Genomic DNA, 27590 nt, shown 5'->3' on the forward strand with positions numbered 1-27590 from the left:
GCCACTGGCACCTGTTTTTGGAGCTGTGCAACCCTCTTTCCAGGCTTATTGGATCACAGGAGGGATCCAGAAGGTGACTTTCCCTGGATGCCAGGTATTGAAGTGGGGATGAACTCACAACAGATAGAGAAGACAGGAGGCAAAGGAGCTCCAGCACTGCGGTGCTCATCATGCCGAGGGAACAACTCATCTACACCCAGACAAAATCATGGAATTACAGAATCAGAGACTGTTTCATTTGGAAGGAACTGTAGACATCATCTCATTCCACCCCCTGCCATGGGCAGGGATGCATTCCACGATTCCGGGTTGGTCCAAGCCCATCCAACCCAGCCTTGAACAATTCCACGACGGGGCAGCCACAGCTTCTCTGGGCAACTCCATGGCCTCCTCTGGACTCGCTCCACATCCTCCTGACGTTGGGAGCCCCAGTCAGACACTGCACACCTGCTGCCCAGCACCTGCCTCCCCTCCTGCACCTCTCTGCATCCCCTCATTTGCCTCTGGCAAGAGCCCAGCAGAGTTTCCCAGGGGCAGACAGGATAAGGAAATATGCTTTTCCTATACAACACCTTTGTAGGCTATGCAGACGCTGCTTCTGCTCCGTCATGGGGCCAAGGATTTCAGCTGGGCTGGTTTAACACAGAGCTCTTGCTCTGCTTATTTTGGAGCAAAATTATACTGCAGAGTTGCCTCTTCTTGAAAGGCTCCAATCTCGCGTGTCAGTGCCAGATAAATAGTTTTCATTCAACAAATCAATGAATAGAAACAAAGTACAGCAAAATAATGTCAAGTCATTTCACTGATAACGACAGCTGCTGGGCTGCAAGAAGACAGGGAGAGCAGGAGGGGGTGTGGGGGAATAGATTAAAAAATGTAAAAAGCAATGAATCACAGCTGGGGGGAAAATCATAAAACCACAAGCCACCGCAGCTCCCACACAAACGTACACGGTATTTACTCATCTATTTCTAACGAAATTGCAAGTAGAATAGAAAGGAAAAGAGGGAGGGCAATGGTGAAAGCAAATTGTTCAAACTATCTTTGTTGGAAAAGCAAAAGGGCTTTTCTTCCAGCAAGAAGCAAACAGCATGGCTCCGAGAGCTGACGGAGGGAATGCAGTCCCACCCCTGCACCACCACTCCTTCTCCCAATAGGTCTCTACCTTGCTGCTTTTGGGTCATCATTTCCTTGATGCTGGTTTTCACCTTGGAGCAGTCTCTTGCTGTTTCCTTTTACAAGAGGAAATCCTGATTTTGGGAATTCCCTGGGCAACGTGCAGCCCTGTAGGGCCAGTCCAGTGGTGTTGTGTGTCCAGTCGTGTGCCTGTGCCGAGGAACTCAACTGAACCAGGACTGGTTCTCCACAGGTCTGTTTGGCAGGAGCAGTTTGGAAAATGATTATCCTGAGAAAAGACTTGATGCTGGGGAGGGAAACACAGCCCTTTAATCCCAGCTGCCATTTGCAGTTTTGTTATTAATCCTGTAAAATGACAGGAGGGTTAATTGTGCTCAGGCCCTAAGTTCTTCCAGGAAAGATTTTCCTGTTATACCGTCCCAGACCAGCAGCACTGTGACTCCAAACACTAAAAATATACCATGCCTTTAGCCTGAAAGGACTTTGCTAAATCTTCATTTCTTCCCCTCACACTTCAGAAGCCTCCACAGATGCATACTAAGGACTGGAAACTGGGAACCTTGTATAGGAATGGGACAAAGCACAGGCCAGTGCTTCCCCCCCTCCTGAACAGGGGGTGCTTCTCTGTGGGTGAAAAACCAGGAATGAATAAAAACATGAATTTTATCTGCCTTAAGCCACCCCCAGACCTTCTGGGAAGGACTACATGGAACTGGGGTGCCTGCAAAGCCCATTCTGCTCAGAGAGACAAACAAGAGGCTGAGCACAAGGTGACTGCATGAAGGGACATCTCTTCTCTTGCACTGCTCGTTCCATTCACACAGGTTCCTCCACGGGGGCACCAGGGCCACCTCCTCCCCCGTGGCACTTGTCCCACCTCGGTGAGGCTGCGTCCTGCAGTCCCCGGTGCGACAGCTCCAGCTGGTGGCTGCCGAGGGCTGTGACCAGCATTCACATGGAAACACTCAGGAGAGGGAACATGGCTGTGCCAAGGAAATCCTGATCTTCCTGATGGTATCCATCTCCCGAACCACAAGGGACAGGAAACATGGCAGGTGCTTTCGTGGAACACCCGACGTGCATCAAACACACATCACTGCTGCTTTCCACAGCACAACGAGGGCACAGATTTAATTACACACAAGCTCTCCTAAATCAAGGAGAGAGACAGTTGAAAATCTGGTGGAAAAAAACCCAACATTTAATTCAATTTATTTAGCAGCATCTTTATTGCAACAAAGGTTTTGTAATAAAACGCAGCAAAACTAATGTCTCCACTTTACATGATTAAAAGCCATGGAGCTCGGGAGGGGGAGGGAGGGAGCCCAATAAACCCACTGGAGTGAGACATGCAATTTTGTTAACGCAAACAGCAGGCACTTCATGTTCTCAAATTAAACACCTGAACTTTTACTGCGCAGAACAGCCAAGGAAAATCTGCAGGAAGAGCTCTCTGCCCCTTCCACAGGGGCACACGGAAAGTCTCTGTAGGGTTCTGGCACCCAAGGAAACAGGCAGCCCAAGGCAGGGCCCTCACCTGGCCAATGTTTCCCTTACTCAAACTCTGCTATTGCCTGGGCAGGGGTTGAGTGTCACGGCAGCAGCAGGACAGCCGGACACACAGACACACACAGCAGGAGCACAGCCCACTTCTCCTGGCAGGGAATATGGGCTGGAACTTGGAGTATGAGAATTCTCCATAATTTCCGACCCAGGTTCAGGCACAGTTCTCCAGGGTTAAAGCATTACTACACTATCCCACTCAGAAAGTTTTTCCATAGCCTATTTCCAAATGCCACTAGTAAGTAGGGAATGCATTTTCCATTCTAATACAATGAAGTTAGTTATTTTCAAAGCTTTGCTTGGTGCTTTGAGCTCATTTTTCCATTGAATTTGTAAAAATTAGGCAGTTCTGGGTAGATACTAATTTTACCGTGTTCTCTCTGAATAAAAAGAGATCATTGAGAACAAAAGGAGGTGGGGGTGAAACCCAACAGCTTTGCACATCCCACACTGACAAGGCATCACTGGAAGCTGCACTAAAATGGGGTGAAAGAACGTGCTTTCACCAGAACGAACACAACCAAACCCAAGCACCTCAAAAGACAGGAAACTGCCTGCACCAACACGCTACAGCTTCGGTATCTCAGCACTCAGATCCCCATATTTCATATATGTTCTTAAACATATGAAAACATTCATCTCAAAGACACCTGTGCAACTAAATATCCACCATGCAAGGAAAGCTCAGTCCTGCTTCTGCTCAGAGCCTCTGGAAGGCAGAAGGGCCTCCACAGGGACATGCCAACCACTGGTTTGGGAGCCACAGCAAAGGCTCCTCCTCACACCGTTTTGCTCCACAACCTCCCTTGCATGTGCTCCCCCAGGATCTCACCAGTTCTGCTTAACATTCACGTTAACCAAGAGATTTTTTAACATGCAGGAAGTGATGAAGTACAATCCCAAATATCAAACAGGCTGGAAACCTCCTGGAGTGACATTTCCATCTCCAGGACTCTCCTGCTCCTAGGCCAGGCCAACATTTCACCATAGGAGGTGCAGGAATACCACTCCCCCCAAAAGTAAGGAGGCAAATTTCCTCAGCACTAACACCTTCCTACCTCTGCAGTCTCGATACAACAGGGCCTTTCTTCACTGGGAATTTAGTAGGAATCAGACTTCATCTAAGGCGTCTCTTTTGCAAGAACTACAAAACTCTGGTGATAAATCCTTCCAGCACTTCCACAGGATAAGAGAGCACGGGGTCTTAAAGTGCTTAACTACAGTAAAAAGAAAAGAAAATGGTATGAAAGAATCCATAATTTATGTTGCAAAACAGAGCAGTTACAGTATATTGTACTTTAATAGCTTTTTGATGTATATATTTCAAACAGTGGAAGGATGCATTATTAAAAATTCTATGTCAGCACTTATAATCACATCCTGCCTTAAATCCAAACCCAGCCCGCTTTACTCACGTAATGTTTAGTTCTTCAGTCCCCCAAAAAAGCACTGTTTGATGAAGGCCATTTTTGTTCTGTTTTTTAAACAAAAGGATCAATTTCATCTTAAAAATCATATACATTTACATTCAAGGGTAATCACCTCTAGAAAAAGAACAAAAACACCCCAAAAAAGCAAGTTAATTTAATATTGAACAAAATATAAACAACCTTGGAAAAGGTGAATACTATTCATGGGTAATTTTATACATATATGTATATATGAACAGATATAGATATATGTATATATAATACAGCATAAACACCTTGGGAACACAACGGAATTCCAGAGGAACAGCTCCTTTTTGTCTCTACCCACTGTTGTGTTGCACCTGTGCTCCTCTCTCGACTGCAACACTCCGCAAGGATGCTGCCTTTGCTTTAGCCACAATTAACCACTAAGAGAAGACATTAAGGGAAGACATTCCTGGAGCTGGGCTCCTTCTCTGCTTCCCAAAATCAACCCGTTACTGACCTGCTAATGGTGTTTTAACTGATCCACTCATAACCACTGCATCTGAAAAGCAGCAAGCAGCCCGAACCAAGGCTCCCCACTGCGGAGGAAACTCCCTGCATGCCTGTTGGCTTTGGCTCCTTTGTGTATCCCAAAAACCAGATCCTGTTCTCACACGCGGCTTTTACAACCGTGCAACTGTCCCAGCTCCCCTCGGTTTAACTGAAAAATGATGCAGTTTGATCCCATACAGCCAGACTCTGCTAAATCCCAGAGCTCTGGGATCAAGCTGAACAGTACAAAATCAAGGAAAGTACAAGGTTACAACATGTGGAGTTCTAAGAGCGTAAAGACTGATTCCAGATTTTCAGCAGATGAAAAGAAAATCATGCTCTAGGACCAAAACAGAAAGAAAAGGAAGTTCTTGGGTTTCTAAGAAAACCATTAAAATTTATCAGTCTCAGAGGCAAGTCCCAAAAGGAGAATTTTCTAGATTAAAGAGAACAATTTTCTATGGATTTCTATCCTAAATTACCTGTTGTCAGTTGAAAGTGCCTTCACACACTTATGCTTTTCAGCCAAGCCTGCTGCTTAGTCAAAACCTCAGTAGCAAACACATAACTGGGACTGCAATTCCTTGAGGGTTACCTGAAGCTGTACAGAAAGGGGTTCTCAAAGACAGCATTATCATCATCATGCACAGTAGTGCTAGAGAGGACCCAGGAACAAGGGACTGGACAGGGCATGAGCCTGGGAAATAGCCCCTCATACATAAGGAAGTTCAACAGAACAGCTCAATATTGCCTCACAGGTAAGGTCTCCCCACACATACTTTGCAGACCATGAAATTAGAGTATTGAATTTCTACATTGTAACAGGATGCATACATATCATGCTGATGTGAGGGTGAGGAAGGAGTATTGCAAACCCAGCTCCAGAGTGAACATCAGGGAAAAATCTCAACAGGATGCACTTTGAAGCTTGTTTGAAAGTTTACAGTTTCTGATTTTTAACTTAAGTTAGTTTGCACCTCAGAATAAAAGATTGTTATGCCCATATCACAGTAAAGTATCAATTCACTTCTCCACTGAAATCAAGTACAATCAGGATAGGTTCTCAAGCTGCTGGAAGAAAAGAGAATGATTTATCCTACAGGAGAAGGAATCAAAGAACCTGGCATCAACTGATCTGAATCCAAACTTTAAATATGTTAAGAGGCAGCTTAAAAGTCTTTCTTCTTAAAAAACAATTAACATCTAGACAGGAGATGTGTCCAACTTGTGACCACCTTCTAAGGAGTGAGACACATCCCTTTCATAAAGCATAAAAGCTATATGATAGCATTTAAAATTAATAAAAGTTGTAACCATTCAGGTAAATTCTTGCTGTGTAGTGAGTAAATCATCCAGTATAATGTAATAAGATACCAAGGAACACACTGTAAAAATACATCAATTATGCCATAATTCTTCTAAAAAGTGAAGATCTGGTGCTGTAGAAGTACGTTATTTTCAGTTTCAGCTCGTCCCCCAAGAGAACACCCATGGTACTAGTATTATACCACAGACATTGGATTTTATTTACAGTTTAAACTTAAAGTTTAATAACTAAAGTTATTAGATCACCGTACTTTAATTTCCCGTATGGCACCAAATTGACTTTTAAAAAAGTGTCTGTGAGGGTGTGTACGTGTGGCAGGCACCAGAAAGCAACGTTCCGTTCTACTCCCTCTAGTTTCCTACACCTCCCTGTCCGGAGAGCAGCTGTGGAGCAGAGCTCTGAGGTCAGTCACATGGCCTTCATGGCAGCAATGCGAGAGCCCAGGTTCTCCTGCAGGTAATAGAGCAGGTGCAGCTCGTAGTGCTCCCCCGACTCAGGGACCCTGATGCTGTGTCTCTCCTGAGGGTAGATCTGAAATGGAAAATAAAGTTGTAAATATCCACAGGAGTCGAAGGTGCCAATATCTAAACCAGTCCCAGAGCCACATTGCCCATGTCCATGGAATGTCCCTGCATTAACTCTGCACCTGAACTGACACACCTCATCCTCCACTGCCTGAACTCAGGAGAACCCCCTGGGATCCAGCTGTGCTGGAAAGGATCAGCCTGGCTGAGCAGAGGCAGCTCCTGGCCAGAGCACATTCCCCCTTCTGCAGAGTGGTGTGGGCTCCACCTGCACTGAGCCAGCAGGGTTTAATTAAATGCAGAACCCTGTTCCATGCTGCATGAACACTGCTGCTCTGCCTTCCAGCTGCAGATCTCCTCAGGAACAGCCTTAACTGCTTATTTGCCCATTTTTTCTTTTTGTTAATTCATAAAATATTAATATTTAAAAAAAATGCTTGGCTACAATTTTATCCCAGAATTCCAAGGTGTCCAGCACAGCCATGGTACAAGTTCCAATTCTGGACTCCTCCAAGACACACACATTATTACCTTTACACCCTGGTTCTGGCCTTACCTGGAGGTCATAGGGTTTCCCAGCTCTCACCAAAAAGCTGAGCAAAATACTGGTGTGTGCAAAGTGAACGTTCTCATCCAAGAATCCGTGTAGCAGCAGCAAACGGTTTGGTCTGGGAAAAGCAAGAGACGAACAGTTCTAGACAGCATCCCACTCATTTCACAGTCCACACACACCCCTACAAAAACACTCCCCAGAAAAGAGCATTTGCACTGAAAGCAGTAATTTCACAGTTGTAAACTGCTCTGGATAGACGCATTTCTCAAACCTGCTTCTTCCTCCTCTGAAAGTTCTTCCTGCACATGCATATTACAGTCAGACATTTTATCTGAATATCTTATTTATTTCTCAGCAATGCTTCCTAGCTTGGACAATATGAGGTCTTAAACCTCGCTGATTTCAACTCTTTGACAAGAAAGCCCATGGCCCCATCTTGCTCTGCTGAGACAGCCTCAGAACATACAAAAACATCCCAATTAACTAATTTTTGTTTAGTTTAATGTAGCTCTAAAGTGCCAATCAAATTGAAGATATATTTGTAATTTCTTTACACACAAAATATAGTATAAAAGAGCTTACACAAAATGGTCTGTAATTATGCAAATGTTCATTTGAATATTAAGTTTATTAGTGTTGGGTATTGTTTGTTTTGGTTTTTTAAAATATTATTTAATGTGAGCATTTGTGATTAGAAAAATACCAAGAACAAGGAGATAAAAATGTGTCTGTGGGCCTTGAACTTTCCTGGTAGGAAAAAGAAGACAAGATCCAGAAGGAAACTCACTCAGAAGGAAACTTCTCAGCCTGCATGGCCACGGATCCCAGGTAGTAGCCCTGCTCGTTGTGCTCCGGGTGGCCCATGTAGCGCTCCGTGTACCCCGTGTCGTAGAAAATCCACAGCGTGACGGGGGCTCCGGCTATGGCCACCTGCCAGTGCCACAGAGAGGGGAATGACAGCACTGCCCCCTGACCCGGGCATGACAGCACTGCCCCCTGACCTGGCCACATCCTTCCCTCCCACGGCTCCATCCCACTGTAACTGTGGAAAGAGCAAAGCAATCCTGCTGTCCCTGCCCCAGTTCACACATAGCACAGCTCAGCTACGATCTATGCGTTCTGGAAACCAGGAAGAGCCTACAGGTAAATCTGAAGCAACTCTAAACATACCCCCTGCAAGGGATGCTGAGGGAAGTGCATTCTGTGAGGTTTTGTGGGTTTGGGTCCATTTGCATGTCTAACAGAAGCAGCTCCCTAGGACTCCACAAACTATCCTGCATAGCTACCACCAGCTTGCAGAGAGGCTTATGGAAAAAAATGCCCAGAAAAAAAAACCACCGCAAAACCACCTAAAATCCCTTTGCAAGGCAGGTGTTAAGGTAAAAATACAACGATTGTTAAAGGATTGAGACAAATAATTATTAAATGTCCCAGAAATATTAAGGCTGGACTTAAAGAAAGCATGAGTAGCCACAAAGAACAAAACACATCTCGAGGGCAATAACCAGTTCTTCCCACACCTCTACCCAAAAGGCAGTCTGGCTGTTTATTATATTCTCTAAAGTCAGGCAGGCACAAGAACCTCTTTCCAGTACCTCTTCCCATCCCCAGGCTGTCCTCCTGGCTGCTTCATAGGCAGCATAGGCAATTTGATCTGGGAATAGATCAGTCTGAAAAGGAACTACTCTCTCAGGGCCAAAAAGAGGATGAGAAGGAGGTGTTGTTTTTCACCAGGATCGTTTCCCTTACCTGGTTCGCAGCACAAAGAGCTCAGCTGGCACAGAGTGGGCAGCAGTTGGCACTACCTAAAGGTACCTTCAGCACAGATAAGCTGAGATAGGTAGAGGAGCACAGCTAAGTCATTGCAAGCTCAGCAGTCCAACAGTTGCTAGAAAAGCAACTTCTCTCTGAAGTGACCCAACTAAAAGAGTGTTGAACAAAACAGCCATTGCACTGTATCCTAACTTGTCTAGAGCAAACTCCAAGGTTTTTGTGCTGTCACCACTCATGGAAGTCACACTATTAAAATAAAAATTCTGTCTGCAGCACCAGAGTAAGTACTCAATGCATGAACATACCCTGAAGATATCTGACCTCTGTGTTAAAGCCATTAGGGAGAGGTAGCCTCCGTAGGACCAGCCATGAATGCCCACACGCTCCAAGTCGATGAAGTCGTACTGTGATGCCAAATACTGCAGCCCTTCCACCTGGTCATCGATTTCTATCTGTCCCTGGCAGGGCAGAGACAAAATTCTGCTAGTTACAGGCAAAAATAACATTCTCAGGATTGCCCAAGGTAACCACCTTCAGAGCTTTGGTACTCAGGAGTGATCCATGCTTAGAGTACAACCGCCCTGCTTCATGTGAGCTGCAAGTTGTATCTGTGAGGAGTCACAACCTCATTATGAACCACCCTGTGTTAGGCTGCAGCTGGTTCACAACCTTAAACCATGACATTTTATCTTTCCCAGATCAAAGATCTTTGCTCCCTCAACTCTAACCTATACACACTTCCGGTCCCCAAATCCCAGGAGTGTCACACAGGCAGTGCTGGGCTCCTTCAGCCCTGGTGACACTGGCACTCAAACTCATCTCTGGCTGAGAACAGAGCCAGACTCAGAGGCCACCTACCATTTTGTATTTAAAGGCTCCTTCAAACTTCAACCCTCGGTGGCAGGAGCCCCTGTTGTCAATGACAACGACAACATAGCCTAAAGAGGCCAAGGTGTTCAGTCGGAAGTACTTGATTCCTTTAAACCGGTTGTTCACCAGCTGTACCTGGAATACAAGAGCAGCACAGAATCCAGAGGTCACCTCTTAATCCAGTTTCAGATTTTATTTATATTTACCTTCCTTTAAATGTTTTAAACAATTTTATAATGTGAAGTTTTCAAGATCCTTACTCCCTGCTGCAGGATTCCCTCTCCCTGCTATGCAACAAACTCTTCTCCCAGTAAAACCAAGCCATTCTGTGTCACAGGTATGAAGAGCTCAGCTGAGGTCCAGTGAGGCAGGAGAGGAAGAGGAGACAGAACTGGCCACAAGGACTACCTCATTCCCTTTTCTCCTACTTCCAGCTCTGCTACTCCATACCTGTCCTCAGACAAGTGGCAGTGCCTGCATCCATGACCTGAGAACAATGAATCCTTACAGCACCTTTGGCCAAGCACCTACTCACCAAAGAGGCAAAATGTCACCAATGCCCTCAGAACAGAGCAGGGAGCATTCCTGCAGGAGAGCAGTGGATTCCTGCCAGCCCATCCCACTGCTCACCAACTCACCTGAGGGCCTCCATAGATGAAGAGCACTGTGGGGTACTTCTTCCCAGGCTGCAGGTTGTGGGGTTTGTACATCATTCCATACAGCGTGAACCCTGTGGAGCTCTCAAAGGAGAACACTTCAGGGGGAATGTAATCGGGAAGAGGACCTGCCATGGGAGGGAACAGAGAGCCTGGTTTTAACAGGAATGGATGAGTAACACAGCTCTGCTGCACCACTGTCCTGTAACCAGTCTCACTGCAATCCCAGTGGAGCTCTCCCACAATTTCCACTGGGTGTAGCTGGATCCAGGCAGAGACTGGCAATGCTCCAGCCCCAGGTGAGCTTTCTGAGTCCTATCACATTCCCATCCCTGCTCTCCTGTGAATGACAGTATCTCTTCTCCCCTGACACAGCCATTACGAATGTCCCATCCCTTCCTAATCCCACTTAGGACTCCCTACATTAACACATGGAAAGCACAGGACATAGAGTATGCCTCAGGTAAGGAGAAATGAAAGGGAACAGAGATCCAGTGGAAGATTATAGCCCAAGAGCTGTCTCATGAAGACACGAGTAGGCAGCAGCACACACTATTTAAGAAGTGCACCTCCCTCCCCAGGAACACACTCTTTAGCAGGCACATCACACAGAGCAAGTGAGTGCACTTAAATCCCTCCCTGAACTAAAACTGGCAGGAGAAAATTGGTAATTTCCACTCTAAATTCCTTCATGGTCTGTTTATATCCATTTGTTGCTGAGCTGAAAATGTCCTTCCTGTACTGCACAGAACTCCTCATACAAGCCTGAGTTTCAGAGACAAGGATGGTCAGCCACAACAGGAAATCTCAAGCAAGCATGTGTTGGGATATCCTTTATCCCAATCCTGCTTGTCCTTTTCCTGTTCCTCACCCATGCCATTACCTGCTGAATCTAAAATGGTAGCCCAAAATTCCTTAGTCCTATGAGCTGCATCATCTTCTGATCCTGTCAGCCGGTACAGTGACACACAGTGAGGGTTCTTCTGATTACTGTACTTGCTGATGAACATGTCACAGTCCTGGGGAGAAAAAGAACACGCCTTGAACTCCTCAGTGCACAGCCACTAGCAAGTGATCATTTATTCTGCATTTAGATCTTTTAGAAGATGCTTAAGGACCGAATTAAACCAGAAATCTGAGCACTTCTGCCTCTGAAACACTACAGTCCTTAACACTCCAAACCCAACAATACACCTGAAAATCAAAGAATGGCATGAGGAGCTTGTCACACACTTTTTTCTGGGCCATGAATCCCCAGCTGGGTTCCTGGAACTCCACCCAATGCTGCTCAGGCTCATCTCCTCTGGTGATTGCTCTCTAGTCCACTGCAGGCAGGGAGTCCGGCTCAAAGAGTTTCAAACAATCCATCCCAGCTCCTTTTGTCTGAAGTGAGCTGGAGAGCAACGGAACCAGGAGGTCAAGTCTGGTTTCCAGGGTGGTTTCACACACTGACTGTACAACAAACAGAAGGGCACAACACAGCCTAAAATCTGCTTTTGTTATGTATCAACACTGCCCTGTCTGCTGAGTGACAGGATAAGCCTGGGCTAAGGCAGAGCCCTGGCAGGCACAGGTACCTGGCTGACACAGCAGGCGTGCGAGTAACCGCGCTCCGTCAGGCGTTTCACCTCCCCGGGGTTCTCGTAGTTAACAACGTACAGGTGATGCTCCAGAGGTGAGTCTTTTGTACCTTGAAAGTACACCAGTTTTTTGGCTTCATCCACATAGATCTGTCAGGAACAAAACAAACAGCATATCCCTCAATATCCAGTTCTACCACCCCAAAGCCTCCCCCAATCCCTCCTGCCCTACTTCCATAATGCTGAGCGGGAGCCCAGCAATCTGCAAGGGATAAACCAAACAACAGTTCTCACTGTTTACAATTCTGTCAGTTTGATTCAAATGATCAAAGAATTCATCCAGCTCACAGCTACAAGAGCAGTGGTTTGGGGACCATTCCCTCCCTCCTTGTGCAAGTTCACAAGTTACACAGAACAGAAATACTGTGTATTTTGGCTAAAACCACACTGGATTAATAGATTTATGCTGATCCCTCCAAGGAACCATCTCCCTGCAGTGTGTGTGGCAGGATATCCATGAAGCAAGAGCAAGACTTACATTGGATCCATGTCTGCCAAGCACTTCCCATTCTCCACTGGTAATTGCTATCTCCTCTTTGATGAGGCACTTGAAGTCACCTGCAAATAGCCAAAGTACAGAGATTTTTATTCCTAAAAATATTTTGTCACTTGCACAGAAAAATACTGAACAATAGGCAGGCAAAGGAAATATGAGTTGTTAAAAATGGAGAATTTTGCAAGAACCCTGCTTTTATAAGATGATTTTATTTCCCTTAGAATGAGAGACATTTAGCAAGGAAAAGAAGTCAGATGCATTCAGAGAAATCTAATCAGCCCAAGATATAATGCTATGTGGGAAAAAGACCCACAACAGTTGCATGAAACTAGGACCTCTAGTAAAATTAAGTGTATTTTTTGTGCATGCAGAGGTCAGTAGGTGCCTTCAACACATACTAAGTAAATTAAGTATCACAGCATGAAAGTGTGAGTTTAAGAACACATGCTGTGGAAAAAACCACTCTGGGAGCTTTGCACACAGCAATTTCCTGCATCTGAGCAAGACCAAGTTCCAGCAGTGAAGAGGAAAAGCCAACTATGTCTCACAGTATCACAGGGAGCTTGTTTCCCATCTGGTTTTTGGAAACTTTTCCTTCCAGTCCATAAGGAAGGATCAGGGTTAAAACTAAGGCATGCTGAAAACAGAATAACCCCTGTACAATTTCCAGAGGAATGACTGTGCACTGAAGTGCTTTCCTGGACAACAGCAGAAGTTTCCAATACGACCATAATTCCTGCCAGCTGGAAGGACATTGACTTCCTCACTGGTCAGCAACAAATGCCCAATTAAAGCACCAGAACAATTCCCCTTACTCGGAGCAGGGAGGCTCCCACAGGACCGTTTGTACTTGCTCTCCTTCAGAACCGATGTCACCTTGTACAGGTGCCGGAAGCCCGTTTTGCACTCGGAGGCAAAAATGAACTCTATCTCATCCTCGTGGCTTTGAGGGAAGACATGGAAGATATCATGGATCTGAGGAGACAGAGCAGTGGGTTATTGCTATCAGCAGGACCCTGGCACTGTAGTCACACAAAATATGTTTCTCCTGCTGCTCAACACAGACCACACAGTCCAGGCTAACCAGGTGCAGCACTGTCCCTTACTGGGAGAACCAGTTGCACTTGGAGTCAGGGGGCTCTGCAGCCAGTGCCACGTCCCTGCAGCTCCAGCTTTCTGCCAGTCTAACTCTATATCCTGCTCACCAAAGTAGTTAAGTTTTTCTGCACCTGCCCTTCTAGCTTAGGCAGAGAGGTGGGTCCAGCTCTGCAGACCTCCGTCCTGTGCTGCCTGCAAGCGATGGATTATTCAAAGAATGATGAGCTGACATCATCTTCCCACTCATCAACATGCTAGCTCTTGCTTCAAGGGACAATCTTGGGAGCATTTTTCCTCACTGTATGCCAGTCAAGAACCACTTCAGACAGTAAAAATAATGGAGAAAGGGAAACTCACTGCACCATCCTGAAACCAAACACTAAGAAGAAAATGTGGCATCTAAGAGAGCAGTATAGTGACCATTCACTGGAAGGCTTGTGCAAATGCTCTCTGCTGAAGGATGCAACCATGTGCCAGTGATTGATGCTCCCGGGCACACCTCCAAAAGGATGTCACTGCAGAGACAGGGATCTTTCTGTGCAGCAGTGTGAGGAGAGGCACAGTTTACAGCAGTGACCAGGCACACCCATGACTGCTCTCAGCACAGGCCCTGCAGCTCACCTCCCAGAACATCACACCCTTAATCTGTTTCACCAGACCAGATGTAGTTCAGGAGAGGTTCAGCGACTGTTAGCTGACTCTCAGGATTGTTCACCCCATGCCATCTTCATCCATCTTTGTTGCCTGGAGAATATTTAATCTGGTGGCACTGCTAGTGATAACAACTGGCCCCAAGAAGCTGGAGAGTGCCAGTGACACTGTGGGGAAGGGGATACCTGGGAACACCCAGAGCCTAGGGCTGTGCTCCAGGCTCTGAGTACTGCATCAACTCAAGCACAGCAGGTCTGTTTTCACCTCCCAAATCTGTTCTCTGCATCCTGTTTTTTACAGCAGGAAGCACTGAATATGCACAGAACTTGCAAGATGGGATCACTCCCCTTGCCAGCACAGTAACATCAACATTGCTCAAGTGCTACAAACTGTCAGAGAAGGCTGAAATTCAAATTCTTACATTTATCCAGATGTCTGTTGTTTCTTCATAAATAATGAAAGGTGTAACAGAATCTGGTACAGCATCAATAAGTTTCTGTCTTTCCATTGCATCATCTTCTGTGGGGATGAATAATGCAGGAGGGATCAGGACTATCTGAAGCCGAGTTTGGGAGCGATCCAGCAAGATGGACCAGATGCTGTTGAGGGGACAGATATTAGAGAAAATAACATGCAACCATGAGTATGGCACAGGTCTGAAAATCTCAGCAGACATTCAGTAGCACTAGGTGTTTTGAGGGAGTCAAGAATATTCAATTGCAGATTAAGTCACGTGCAAAATTTCACCCACATAAACAAATCTCTTCCATAAGACAAGAACCTATTTCACTTCATTTTAATATTGCATAAGCACTGCAAGTTCAAAAGTTTAACTCATTCTGTTCTCCCTGGTTTGAATTGTGCTTCAAGGGAGAAAGGGAAAAGAAAAATCAGAGGGAATAATGAAGCAGAAAAAAATTTCAATTGAAATTTCAGGATGCTTGTGAAAATACTATTGTTAGATCTACACCTGGCAGAGAATAACACTGGCACCTAAAGGGACCAGCAGCAGCCCCTACCATATTCTGATGGCTTTATATGTAGCTCCAACAATAATTCTGCAAAAAGCAGGATAATATAGCAAATGTGTCCCTGGATTTCTTTCAGATTTGGATGGGAAAGTAATTAAAAAGGTGAAAGCCATCTTTAGATTCAAAACCTGGTGGAGCACACTTCTGGAAAACCATGGAAACATTTGGGTTGGAAAAGACCCTTAAGATCATCAAGTCCAACCATTCCTCCAGCACTGCCAAGCCCACCACTAACCATGTCCCCAAGTGCCACATCTACACAGCTTTGAAGTCCCTCCAGGGATGGTGATTCCACCACTGCCCTGGGCAGCCTGTGCCAGGGCTGCACAACCCTTTCGGTGAAATATCCTTTTGGAGAAGCTTCTGGTGAGTTAGAAACACTGTACTACATCATCTACAGGGTTAAAATGACATGCAAATGTAAGTAGCACTTACAGCAGGTTTTCTGATCAGTAAGTCTGGTCAGCAAGGATGGTCCAGTGGTTAGGGCGCTAGCCTAGGGCCTGGGGGACCTGGGCTCATTTCTCTCCTCAGCCACAGACTTCCTGCGTGACCATGGCAAGGCACTTAACCTCTCTGGGCTTCAGTTCCCCATCTGTAAAATGGGGATAATAGCACTGCACTCTCTCTCACAGGGATGCTGAGAGGACACACACATCAAAGGCTGCGAGTGCCCAAACCCAAAGCAGTAGGGCCAGGGAGCAGAGAAAGACACAAGGAGGGCTCTGGTTTGGCTTTTGGAAAAATGGTCCCCTTTGCACAAACAAGTTGGTAGCAATGTAAAAGTGAAAGCAGGCTTAAGCTGGAAGAAGACAGAGACCACTACAATCTGCTTCTGACTGTATGACCCCAAACCCTCTGAGCAGAGACAGGATTAACATACGCACTATTTTCCTTCTGGCGTCCACCCAGCTCTAGCAATGTACTCTACTCCTTCAAAGAGGATCTCGAAGGGCTGAACTAGCTCTTTATCCACAACATCTGCAATCTGTTGACAAAGCAGCAATTCAGTGACACTGAGATGAACCCCCACAACCAGTTTTTCATGCACGATGAGAGCCTGGACACAGAAGACTTTTTCTGTGCAGCTCATGCAATTTAGATTGTTCAGCCTTTGCAACACAGGGGACTGAACCCCGTCTGGAGCCAGACCCCAGCACAGCAGGAGAGCTGCACACTGCCAGGACAGCCAGGGCTGGGACCAGAGAAATCTGGATGCTGCTCACAAACCCATCATTCATCTCTCACAACTCATTTGAATTCTCAATTCCCCCCTGTAAAGGGGAGGTGATTTGTACCAAGCTCTTTTGTAGGATTTACATGGGCATGTGCTGAAGACCCTGCATGACACCCAGTTGTCAATGTGGTTCTAATCCATGAAATGCAGTGCTGCAGTCTGTCCCTGCTGGGACTGGGAACAAATCCCAGTGGTACCCAAAGGGTCCTGAAGGCTTTCCCTGCCTTTACTGGCTGACACCAGCATCACTATCCCAGCAGGTGACTACTGATGGCTGAAGTAGCTCAAGAGTTGGGAGAATTCCAGTAATTTATGGCTGCTAATGTATCTGTTTGATAAGATTAATTTCCCATCTGTCCAAAGATCTTGGACAGATCTGTGCTGTGGAAATTTCTGCATCTGTTTGAAACATCCCAGGGCAAAAGCAAAGTTCATCTCTTCCCATATGTTCATGCTTTTGTAAGGTGATATACTGAATTTGCAATCCAATTTTCCCAATACCTGCAGCCAATCAAGAGATCAGTCACATAAGAAGGTCTAACCATCCAGACCTACAACACTCTCCTCTGCAGCTGAGTTCACACACCAGTGGTAGCGAAGAAAAGCACAGCCTTGAGAAATACTGCTGCACACTGAGTATCTGCACAGGAATGAGCCAAGGGCACTGCCCCCAGAGAAGCCAGTAAGCCATCACAACCAGGAAAGTTTCTCTGTACTGAACTGGAAAATGAATTAAAAAAAAAAAAATCACAGCAATTAAATGTATTTGGCAAACAAACAGAACATAGACTTACTCTGCCTTCTGCATTGATTGTCACTTCAGAGATCTTGAAAGTGACCTTTGGATTTGCTGTACCTATAAAAACAGATGTTAAAAGTCAGGCATCAATTGTTTGCTGTGTGTTATTGTGGTGTTATTCATACAGGACTGGAAAAGGCAAACAGCAGAATGCTCTTTGATCAAATAGCCTCCCTGCATGTCTGAGAGACAGCACAGAACCAGGCAGGGAAAAAAGAAACTGCAAATGTGGGGAGACTTAGAGGATGTAATCCTGCAAACAGGTCAAGAGCCCCGCTACTGTCCCAGTCAGTCTTCTCTCCACAGTCAGTGGATGCATTTCCAGGGTGGATGTAAATGCTCAGGAGTGACTGGGATAGCAAAGCAAGCTTTGGTTCACTGTTTGGCTGTTATTTCAAGGTGGTACATAGAAAGTGATCCAGTGCTAAAGAGCATCTGTGAAAATTAAACACCTAAAAACCTACTGCCATCACTAGTGCCATTATGACAATTATGACATTATGACAATAAAGCTACATATTGTTTAAGGGATTTGGGCTTTTGTTAACTTGTTTTCTTTGCATTGAATAGAGCCAAGGCAAAATACTCTCAGAAATCTGAGTGTTCACAAACAAAAAAACCACAAGGTGTCACCTCTTGCTTCCCAGCCTCACACTGAGCCTTCCTATCAAGGATAGTCCTTGATACAAGCAGCAAATCAGGAAAAGCTTTTCCAGTGAATTGGGGAATTGACAAGATCTGAATGAATTCTGCAGCTTGAGAAGGTCAGCCAAACACAAGATATTTCTCCAAAAAATGAAGATTTCAGGAGTGATGAAAGAGAGCAAACCACTGTTACCAGAGCAATGTGTCCTGCTGTGACAGCAGGGACATCTCAAAAGGGTTGAATTGTTCAAACTTGCCCCACACCTGACAGTGAATCAGCCCTAAGCAAGTCTGCTTAAATCCCACTTCCCTGCTTTCAGCGGCACTCCATTTCAAGCCTGCCCTCAGCCCTTCACTGCTGAAGCCTCCAGACCACCCACTGTATGCAAATGTGACTACAGGTGGTTTTCCTGGCAGGCTGCACCAGGATGGGTTTGCTGTTCAAAGTCCAAGAGCAGTCCTGGAGATCAGAGTCCTCCACAACTTGAACTGCCAGGGCACTGCCAGCAGCTAAACAGAAACCCTCCCAAAACCCCAAAAGGCTGCAATTCTGGAGCTGCTCCCTCAAAAACACAGGGCTGTAATAAGAATCAACACCTCAACAACTCAGGTTTTCCAGGATCCCAGAGAGTGGCTCAAACAACAACAATGAGAGAGGGTTCCTACCAACTCCTGACACCCAGAGCCCTCAGTATCAGCACAGTCACCAGTGACTCACCCAGCCCCCAGAGCAGCTTCCCTAAACCCATTTGCACCACCTGGACACCAATTCAGACTATTCAACACCTCTCTGCTCTAGGCCTGAAGAGTCACTGCTGTCAGGCACATGGAATAAAACAGGTGTCTTCCAGAAACAGGGAGGTAAGTCCAGGGTCTCACCGGTTTTGGGGTACCGGAAGGAATCTGTTCTTCTTGTCTCCAACATGGGTGATGTGACATGGATAATTTCCACCTCTGACTCATCGTTTTCTTCATAAAGAATTTGAAGAACTTTACCCCCATCCAGTGCTGTAAATGAATTAACATTACAGAATTACAGAACAGAATTATCAGTTATTGCAGGCATCAATACTCTCTCAGGAGCCTGAGCTGATTGGAAGGATGAAGAAAAATCCAATAAAGCCTGTGACTCATGTTTCATTAAACAAAACACTGAGACTCCTACAACTCCCACCACTGTTGTGAGAAGGCAAGTCTCTCCACCCAGTGGTCACAAAGCCCCTGTAACCTGCCCCCTGATGCAGACAGCTCCAAAGGAGACAATTTCCAAATTGCATAAAGGTAAGTAAGAGCAAGAGAGAGCTCTGCACTGGACAGGGCCTGTCAGACACCCGGGATCCCCACACTTACTGGGCTGTGCCTTTGGGCACCACCAGTAGCCAGTGTATCTGTCAAACTCCTCCTGCAGCACAAAAGTAGCCACGCCAGCAGATTTTGGATCCTCTTCAACATTGGCCAGTTCTAAAAAAAGACACCAAAGAATTAGTTCATGATGTGCTGCAGAACCAAACCAGTTCTGCATTATCCCAAACACAGCCCAAGTTCACCCCCAGGGAACAAGTACACGATAATAAATCTGACTTCTCAGCAGATCTGTTTTCTGCTTTCAGCCTTCTCTGTTCATGAATTTAGGGAGGATTTAATCCTCTCTGACATGGCAGCTTCTTTTAGGAAAGGAAAGACACTCTCTCTTCTTACTTCTACCTAATCAGGCTCTCAATTAGTGAAGGAAAGAAAATGTTCTCTCTACCTGAGTTCAGTGAATTGGAACTACAACTTTAGAAAATCAAAACCCCAAACCTTTCTGAACGACTGAAACTGAAAACATGAACGTTCAGAAAAATGAAAGCATCAGTATTTCATTCACTGAACGAACCAAAAGTAACAGACTTACATAACATCTCAACATGATGACATATCCGTAGGGCTTCAATATTTTTCCTGTTACCCTGGAGGTAACTTAGCAGCACTCCATAAATAATTATCATCTGAGAAGGAGTCATTGCTACAGTTTATTTTTACTGTACTTACATAATATTTTAATATTAAGAATTTAAATAGTCTAAAGCATTATTATGAAGTCTTGGAAATTTCAATTGACTAAAATTTAAATTATATATTTTAAATACAGAATGAAATTGATTTTACAAGTGTTTTAGCCACAATTTCCCATTTTCTTTCTTCTAGGATAAATGCCTAAAACACAGTTGAGGAGGGTAAGAAGTGAGAACCTAAGTTATTGAGTATGAGGGGCAAGCAGAAGCCACAGCACTATTCAGAAACAGCTTAAATTGTTCCTAAAAGTCTCTGCAGCCTGACTTCACTGACAGAAACTTTTCTCCAGCTCTATTCCACCCACAGCTCCTCCACACAAAAAAGGCTGTTCCAGTGAAAAGCAATGTGCTGTGTTTCAGGAGAAGAGCCCTTCCATATGCATCCAACAAACAACTCATTCTGCCAGATTGCACAGTGCAGGGAAAAGAATCATCCCACAGTATCTGCACTACAGGAAGTCTATAAATGTGACAAACAAGGTGGAAAACAGTGGCCATTACCCCCATTTCAGAAGAACCTTTAGTGCCATTGCTCAATGCAGTCTAGCAAGAACAAGTGCAGAGGAGGTAGAGGAATTTAATTCAGGATGCATTACCATTGTGCACAAACGTCAGCCTCCTTTCTTCCCTGGATTCTATATTAGATATCCAGATGTCATTGCAATGGATAAATGCAATCCAATTTGGATCAGCTGGACAAAGCTTGGGATCCATCCGGATATTTGGACAACTGGTCTCTACCAGAATGGGTCTTAAAGGCTGTTGCTATTTGGAATTAAAAAGAAAAAGAAACACAGTAAGATATGGTAACACAGGAACACATCCATTGAGTAACCTGGATTTCAGAAGACCACAGTAGTGTGGACGCTGACTTCAAATACATGTTTAGTGAGGAATCTATCTACTTTACACACACAAAAATACTATGCAGATATTTTATAGGGAAAGTTGTGCCTCTTTCCCCAGAGCTGAGGATCAGCCTCAAATCAGAGGGCAGCTTGTGTAGAGAAGCCTGGCACTCTTAAAAGCATCACCCTAAGAGAGGTGGCCAGAACATGCAACCTTGTCCTCCAAAGGCAACTCAAGATACAGTAAATTACTCCTTACAACAGGGTTAGACAAACACCAGGCATCTATTATTATAATAATTAATTATTTCAGCTTTGAAGGCCAGCTTCAGCACCAGCAGAGTAAAGGTTGCTTGTTCTGCAAGTCGTAGAGTCAAATGGTGTAAAAATGGTGTAATACCTCCAGCACTGACCGTGGAACAGTGACCTGGAAACTGCAGCCCAGGGACAAAAGTTGTCTCTGACGTGACATCTGACTCCATGAAAGAGCACAGAGCCTTTTGTTGCTTTTTATGGACACTGCTAGTCATGAAAAATCAAACAATCTGCTGTCCTGCCCTGCTGCCACAATTTTACCACTTCTTATAGCCCTCCATCTGAGTTTCTACAATCATGGAAACACACCCCTGTGGATAACCCTGTTTCCAGGGTTATCAAGGTCACTTCCTGTGCCAATAACTGCTGATGATCTGCTTTATTCTCACTCCAAGCCAAAGGAAGTCCTTGCCAGAGCAAAGTCCTGCAGTGAGACAGAAGATGAGTAAACTCACGGTGAATCCATGGGGGCCTCCATCTTTCACATGATAAATCCCACTCCCTGCCTGGAACAGGAAGGTGCCGCTCTCTCTGTGGTAATCATAGGAGGCAATCCCAACAGTGCCGATCCGCTTCCTCTCCCGCAGCAACTCCTCTTCCCGGGAGTACATCCCATAGTCCAGGATGGCCTGAAAACAGACAGAGAAGCCCAATCAACACCTCTACTCTGCATGCCTGGCCCTGCTTCCAGGAGCAGATGGCTGAGCAGACATCCTCCTCCTCCGGAATCCTGCTGCCGGCTGGAAGCCCACTCCTGCCATCAGCACTCGTAGCTGTAGGCCACGATCAGATCCCACACAACTGTAAACTGACAGCCACTCCTCCCATAGCAAGGCCAGCATTATTCCCAATACTCCCTGGCATAAGGAAGCTCAGAGTGAGGGTCTGTTATTTCTAGAATGAGAAGAGGCTCTGCTCACTTTCACAGACATGCAATGACTGGTCTGGTGGGAGGAGAGCACAGCCGGAGTTTCACGTCTGGCTCACAGCCCTGGGAAATAAGACAGGGAAAAATCCACCTCATTCCATGTGGGGTTTGTCCCACCTCCTCCAGCCTGCCATGGTGCATGGGACGGGATGGTGCAGGCTTGCTATGTGCAGCAGGGAAAAGGGAATCCACATCCCAGTGAGTGGGAAAGGGATCCTCTGCTCCAGCATGAGTCACGGAGCCACTGACTGATCCTCGGGGGAATCATCACTTCCCCTGCAAGACAGCAGGGAAGTGATTGGAGACTCCAGGCTCCTTCAGCAATCCCCAGGATCTCGCAGCACAGAACTTGATGCAAATTAGCACCTGTCATCTCTGTCAGCAAAGGAATCATCCAGCACACAGAGAGGATGGAACTCTAAACACTGAGGAGAAAGCTGTGCTTCATTTTGGGATGGCTGCAGGGTTGGCATGTACAAGGAGAATCTTTAAAATTTTAAGACAATAAACTTTGTATTTTCATTATGAAAACCCCAAATCCCACATGCTTGAAGCAAGAAAGAAATCAGAACCCACCGGAAAAAGATCCAGAAGAGGCTTCCAGGAAAGCAGCAGGACGGCAGCTTTGTTTATGGTTTTGGGAATTTCAGAGTAGAAGAGCGTGTTCTCCCTGTTCTCCCCAGACATTGCTATTGTCAAAGTGAGGTGAAAAAAAGTATATTAGCTTTCTGTTAATAATCCAAACACTCTCAAAGGATGCCCAGGAACAGTTTCCCAGGCCCTTCCTACCAGCAGAAGTACTGATGGCCTCTGCACTGCAGCCTCACTGTGGGAATTCCCTGCTTCACAGAAATGCAAGTCACAGAGCAGAGAAGGCAGAGAACAATGACACCCATGCTGCTCAAAGCACTCTGCCCGTTTATTCCATAAGCTTTATAAATCAAGGAGGGCTTTAGTGCCAATCCCTCTGTCTGGGATACACAGCCTGTGACTTTAAGGAAGGTTTGAACATCCCTGTCCTGCTCCTCTCTCTCAGTGATATTCAGATTTCTGAAGGCTCCTGCCCCGACACATGGCAATCAGCCCAGAGAGAGCCAGGTGTGCTCCAAGGGAAGGCCAAACCAGATCTGTAGCTCAGGAAGTGGCACTTGGGAAAGCAGAACTCATGCTAGGGGAATCAACCTCAACCCATGCATGATAGCTTGAACTCAGCATCATCCAAGGATTATGACCCCTATCTTGTGAAAAGAAAAAAAAAGACCAGCAATTTTCTGGCTATGTCACTGCACAGCACATGCAAAGACTCTGTGAATCACAAACCTGAGCTTAAGCAAGTAGAATAAGTGGCAAGCAGTGGGCCAAGAACATGGCTTTGACTTCTAGGCCTCTGCTTCAGCCACTGCTTCCCTCTCTAATCCAGGTTTTTATGGATTTATGTTCAGCTACTGCAGCTCCTGACAAAAGCATTCCTCCACCACAAGGCCTGCTCCAAAAAACCACTCAGAGGGTTGCTCACAGTATCACTTATGGTGCCAAATCACTTCTATCAGGTGAACATTAATTAGTGAAACAATGCACAAGTGAGGCACTGAATCCAAGAACAACAAACTACATGAATTTTTTTTATTATTAAGACCAAAAATGTTGAGATAAGTATTTACTCTTTAGGCTGCCCCTGACGTATGCTGCTATTTATTCCCCACAGGATTCCTGGAAAACCTGTTCCATCGGTAGCTGAGGCACAAAGGACTTTCAAAATTACACTTAAAATCTCTGCTTTGGAAGGAAACTTTGAAGGAGAACAAGGCTCCACCCAACAGCTGTAATAAGAGAAAGGAGATAAACCTTTCTGCAAAGGTTTCTTTATCTCTGAAAGAAGATAAAGTTCCTGCACAGCTTTTGGAGAGAGTATTACTTGGAGTGACAGAAAAGGGACTGAACAGACTTCAAGCCTGGGAACACGCCCCAAAGGACATTTCCCAGCTCTTTTCCAGGCCTAATGGGTCACCTCCAATCATGCCACTCCCACAGGAGATTAACTCTCAAGTTTTAATGAGCTATTACAATCACAATCATGACTTTTGACCAGCAAGCGTGGCCTGGAATCCCTTTAGATTTAACTGCCAGGAACACCCAGCTGTCAGGAACAGTCAATCCCAAAGAGCCCTGCAGTGACACTGTCACAGCCAGCTCACCCAGATAGTAGATCCTATCGGAATGCGGTCCTTCGGGATCATTTTTCTTCACAAAGGTGAAGTCATGAGGGGCTTTTGCCATCATGTATCCATGATACTTCCGTGTATCTGTGAGCAGTTTCCGAAGCTGGCTCCAGGAATGCCTCTCTACATAGAAAGGTTCCAGTTTTGGCTGCTCCTCCCTCGGGACCTGCTCCTCATGACCCGCAGTCTCAAAGATTTCCAGGCCCGGCTGTTCAGTTTCCATGGCTGCTGCCATGTTGCATGTTTCTGGAAAAAACAGAACAGCAGAGCTTCAGCTCCAGCAAACCCTCGCTGCACACTCCCAACACACCCCACGGCAAAAATGCTTTAAGAAAACCATCCTTTCACATGGGAAACAAAACCCACAGCAGAAGGAAGAGAACTAGGAAATATCTGTCTGCTCTGGAAAACAGGCTGGAACCACCCAGCCTTTCAGAAGGGACTAAAGACTTCATGAAACCACAGTTTTATTGTTGTGTTTCCCATGCCCACACATAACAACCACTCGTTAGGTCATGAAGTGGATAATAAATTCTTCCCCTTTAAGCTCCCACCTGCTTCCTTCCCTCCAAGACCTCCACAAATCACCTCACTACACTGATATCAGAACAGGGGATCATTAGGAGAGAAGCAAGAGCTGGGACACACAACTGCTCAGAAGAAATAACACTGGTGGCTGATCTGGAACCATCAGGCCACACAACAGGCTTAGGCAGCTTGTCCTTATTCCCATTATTCTCCCATAACTTCTTGGGTTTGTTTGTATCTCCTTTCAAACTAAGTTCAGAAGGGTCTAGCAGTGATCACCACTATTATATTGTCCCAATTACAAATTACACAGTGAAAAAAGCATTTCCCAAACGGATTTATCTGCAACACAAGCCTTATCTGCCCAACAGGCTGTTAATTCAGCAGATATCTCTTCCTGCAGTCAGCTGGGCTTTACAAAGTGTATCTGAGCTGAAACTGTCAGCCCAGACGTCTGGCAAAAGGAAACCGAGTCCTCCCACTGTAAATCCCAGAGCTGAGGGCAGCTCCAAAAAGATCCAAGCTATGAACTCCTGTCACATAGTTCATTCCTGGAGAGCCCAAGGTGTAGGGTTGTCAATCCTCAAAGGCAGGGAGGGGGTGTCTATATATAGCATGGAAAGACTGCACAAGTGTTATGTACGCTGCTGGGGCAGAGCATGTCAACTGGACAAAACACTAACACAGCCTAAATAAAGCATTTCCCTCGAGCAAACAGGCACTGAAGGATCACTGAGCTCAAGGCACAGGCTTGGGCAGCTGGCAGAGCTCTCTGGTGGACTGGCTCTCCCATGGCTCTCCAGAGCAGCTAGGACATCGCCCCAAAGGAGTGAAAAAGATATCATCTGCACCTTGACACAAACTCATCTTAACACAAATAGCTTAGCTTCACCTTTGGCAACACAAACAAAACTAACACTGGTCTTTCTTCTGCTCACACTATTTACAGCACAAAAATCCAGAACAAAAGAGCCCTGTCCAAATGGAAGAAGGATCCATGGCATGCACTGAGCAGTGCTGTGCTCGGGACAGCGTCAGGAACTGACAATGAACCTTCAAACCTGAATTGCAAATCTCGTTTCATCTGAAGAATTCCAACAAAAAAAAACCCTCCTTTCCCCACCTACCCCCAGATGCTGCTGTTTCTTAACCCGATCTACTTCTAGCAGGAAAAGGCATAGAAACCGAAGAGCAGTAGACGTTAACGAGCCAATAGCAGTGGGAACGGCCATCCGGCACGGGAATGTCAGCCCAGGGGGATGCTCCCGGGGATTCCTCCATGGCCGGGGGCAGGTCCCGGGGGGGCGGAGGGCACACCGCGGGGGTCCCTCCACGGCAGGGGACAGATCCGGGGGGACCCTGCACAGCCCAGAGAGGACCTCGGGGCGTCCCTCCACTGCCAGGGGCAGATCCCGGTGGGCCCTCCCCGGCCAGGAGCATATCCCGGGGGAGCCTCTACGGCCAGGGGCAGATCCCGGGGTGGAGGCGGGCAGAACCCGGGGACCCCTCCACGGCCTGGGCGGCGGCCAGGCCTGGTAGGGGGCGGAAGGGGGGCCACCCCGGGTCAAGCCCCCTCCTCTCGCTCACCTCAGGAGTCCCAAGGCCCCCAGGGGTCTTCCCCGGAGCGGAGCCCCCTGCCCATCCCCCGAGGTTTCCCCCGGTACTCACGGAGCTCCGCGGCGGCGCTGCTGCCGAGCCGCCCCGCCGGGCCGCTGCTGCCGCTTCCGCTTCCGCTTCCAGGAGCGGCCACGGGCACCGCGCCGTACCGGCCGGGGCGCCGCCTGCCGGCCGAGAGGACCAAGGACGGGGATGCGACATCCACCCGGGCACGGGGACCGGGACACGGGAAACAGCGGCCTTTGCACAGGGACTGGGACAAACACACACCACACCATGCACGGGAGTCAGGTCACGCAACCCCCCAGTGCACAGGGACGCTGCAGTTTCAAAAATCGCGGCTTTTTCCTGCCCCAAAAATGCTGCCACCTCCACACTGCTACGCTTCCACTAGGGGAAAGAAATTCCCAAGTGTAAATAACGAGTGCTAAACCCCAGGCACACCCAGTGCAATGAACCCCCAAAACACAGGCTCCCAATGTGAGCCTCCCATGTGAGCTCCAATGTGAGCTGTGAGCCCCCAGCCAAATGTTTCTACACCCCCAAATTTCCCTTTGCAAAGCACAGTCCCTTTTTTCAAAGGAAAATGGTTTTTTTGAGCCCCTATAAACCAGAAAAAATAACTTTCTGCAGGTGCTCCCTCCTAAGTGCTTGTGCAGGTGGAAGCTCTGGGTGACACCGGGAGCTAAGGGCTGCCCCAAAGGGTCCGTGGGGTTTGTGTTCCCAAATAAAGCCTCCTGGGACCATTGCTACAGCTCACCCCCCCTTCTGCGGCAACTTCACAGCACCAGGGGCTGGCAGAGGGTGGAATCCTCCATGCAGGGCAGGCTAGGGTAGGGACCTGCTGTCTCCACCCCAGAGATTCACACGGAAAGCTCTGAGGCGGGCGGAGGCCATGACAGGATGGGGCTGAGGGAGGATGGCTTTGCTCTTGGAAGGAGGATGGCCGTGGGCGAGGGGCCCGTGTGTGAGCTGCTGAGGAGTGAGTGGTGGGCTTTTTGGAAAGAACCAGTCACTGCTGTCCTTTTTTAGCCTTATTGTGATAGAATCATGGAATCGTGTGGGTTGGAAGCGATCTTAAAGCTCAGCCAGTTCCTACCATAGGCCGGGCCACCAAAATCAGGTTGCTCCAAGC

At 46.6% G+C, this 27590-nt stretch overlaps 1 protein-coding gene across 3 annotated transcripts; it reads right to left on the reverse strand.

Annotated features, from left to right (window-relative positions):
• Positions 1-2192: 2192 nt before the first annotated feature.
• DPP8 (dipeptidyl peptidase 8) lies at positions 2193-26548 on the reverse strand. Of its 3 annotated transcripts, XR_014616456.1 has the most exons (21): positions 26507-26548; positions 24287-24556; positions 22668-22780; positions 21619-21792; positions 20597-20765; positions 19297-19407; positions 18826-18954; positions 17297-17358; positions 16153-16253; positions 14656-14833; positions 13301-13460; positions 12468-12547; positions 11927-12079; positions 11233-11368; positions 10332-10477; positions 9682-9828; positions 9129-9281; positions 7838-7980; positions 7054-7165; positions 3759-6504; positions 2193-2287 (listed from the first exon to the last, which is right to left on the reverse strand). XR_014616456.1 is itself a non-coding variant. In XM_084213681.1 (20 exons), the coding sequence occupies exons 2-20, from the start codon at positions 24543-24545 to the stop codon at positions 6382-6384; spliced, it is 2649 nt and encodes an 882-aa protein (XP_084069807.1). In that variant the 5' UTR covers positions 24546-24556; positions 26507-26548; the 3' UTR covers positions 2445-6381. The 3 variants fall into 3 exon arrangements, 2 of the variants coding, with proteins under 2 accessions (XP_084069807.1, XP_084069808.1); XM_084213681.1 differs by lacking the exon at positions 2193-2287 and having other exon boundaries at positions 2445-6504; XM_084213682.1 differs by lacking the exons at positions 2193-2287; positions 9129-9281 and having other exon boundaries at positions 2445-6504.
• Positions 26549-27590: the final 1042 nt, after the last annotated feature.

Source organism: Fringilla coelebs, assembly GCF_963513975.1.
Source record: "Fringilla coelebs genome assembly, chromosome: 12".
NCBI classification, from domain to species: Eukaryota; Metazoa; Chordata; class Aves; order Passeriformes; family Fringillidae; genus Fringilla; species Fringilla coelebs.

What these genes read in the sequence shown, in the direction of transcription:
- DPP8 (XM_084213681.1), bottom strand. Translation starts at nt 24,545, where the DNA reads ATGGCAGCAGCCATGGAAACTGAACAGCCGGGCCTGGAAATCTTTGAG. An exon ending in GAGGCCCCCATGGATTCACC is followed by an intron (nt 20,766 to 21,618) that starts GTGAGTTTACTC and finishes AATTCCAAATAG; the next exon opens with CAACAGCCTTTAAGACCCAT. An exon ending in GTGCCCAAAGGCACAGCCCA is followed by an intron (nt 18,955 to 19,296) that starts GTAAGTGTGGGG and finishes ATTCATTTACAG; the next exon opens with CACTGGATGGGGGTAAAGTT.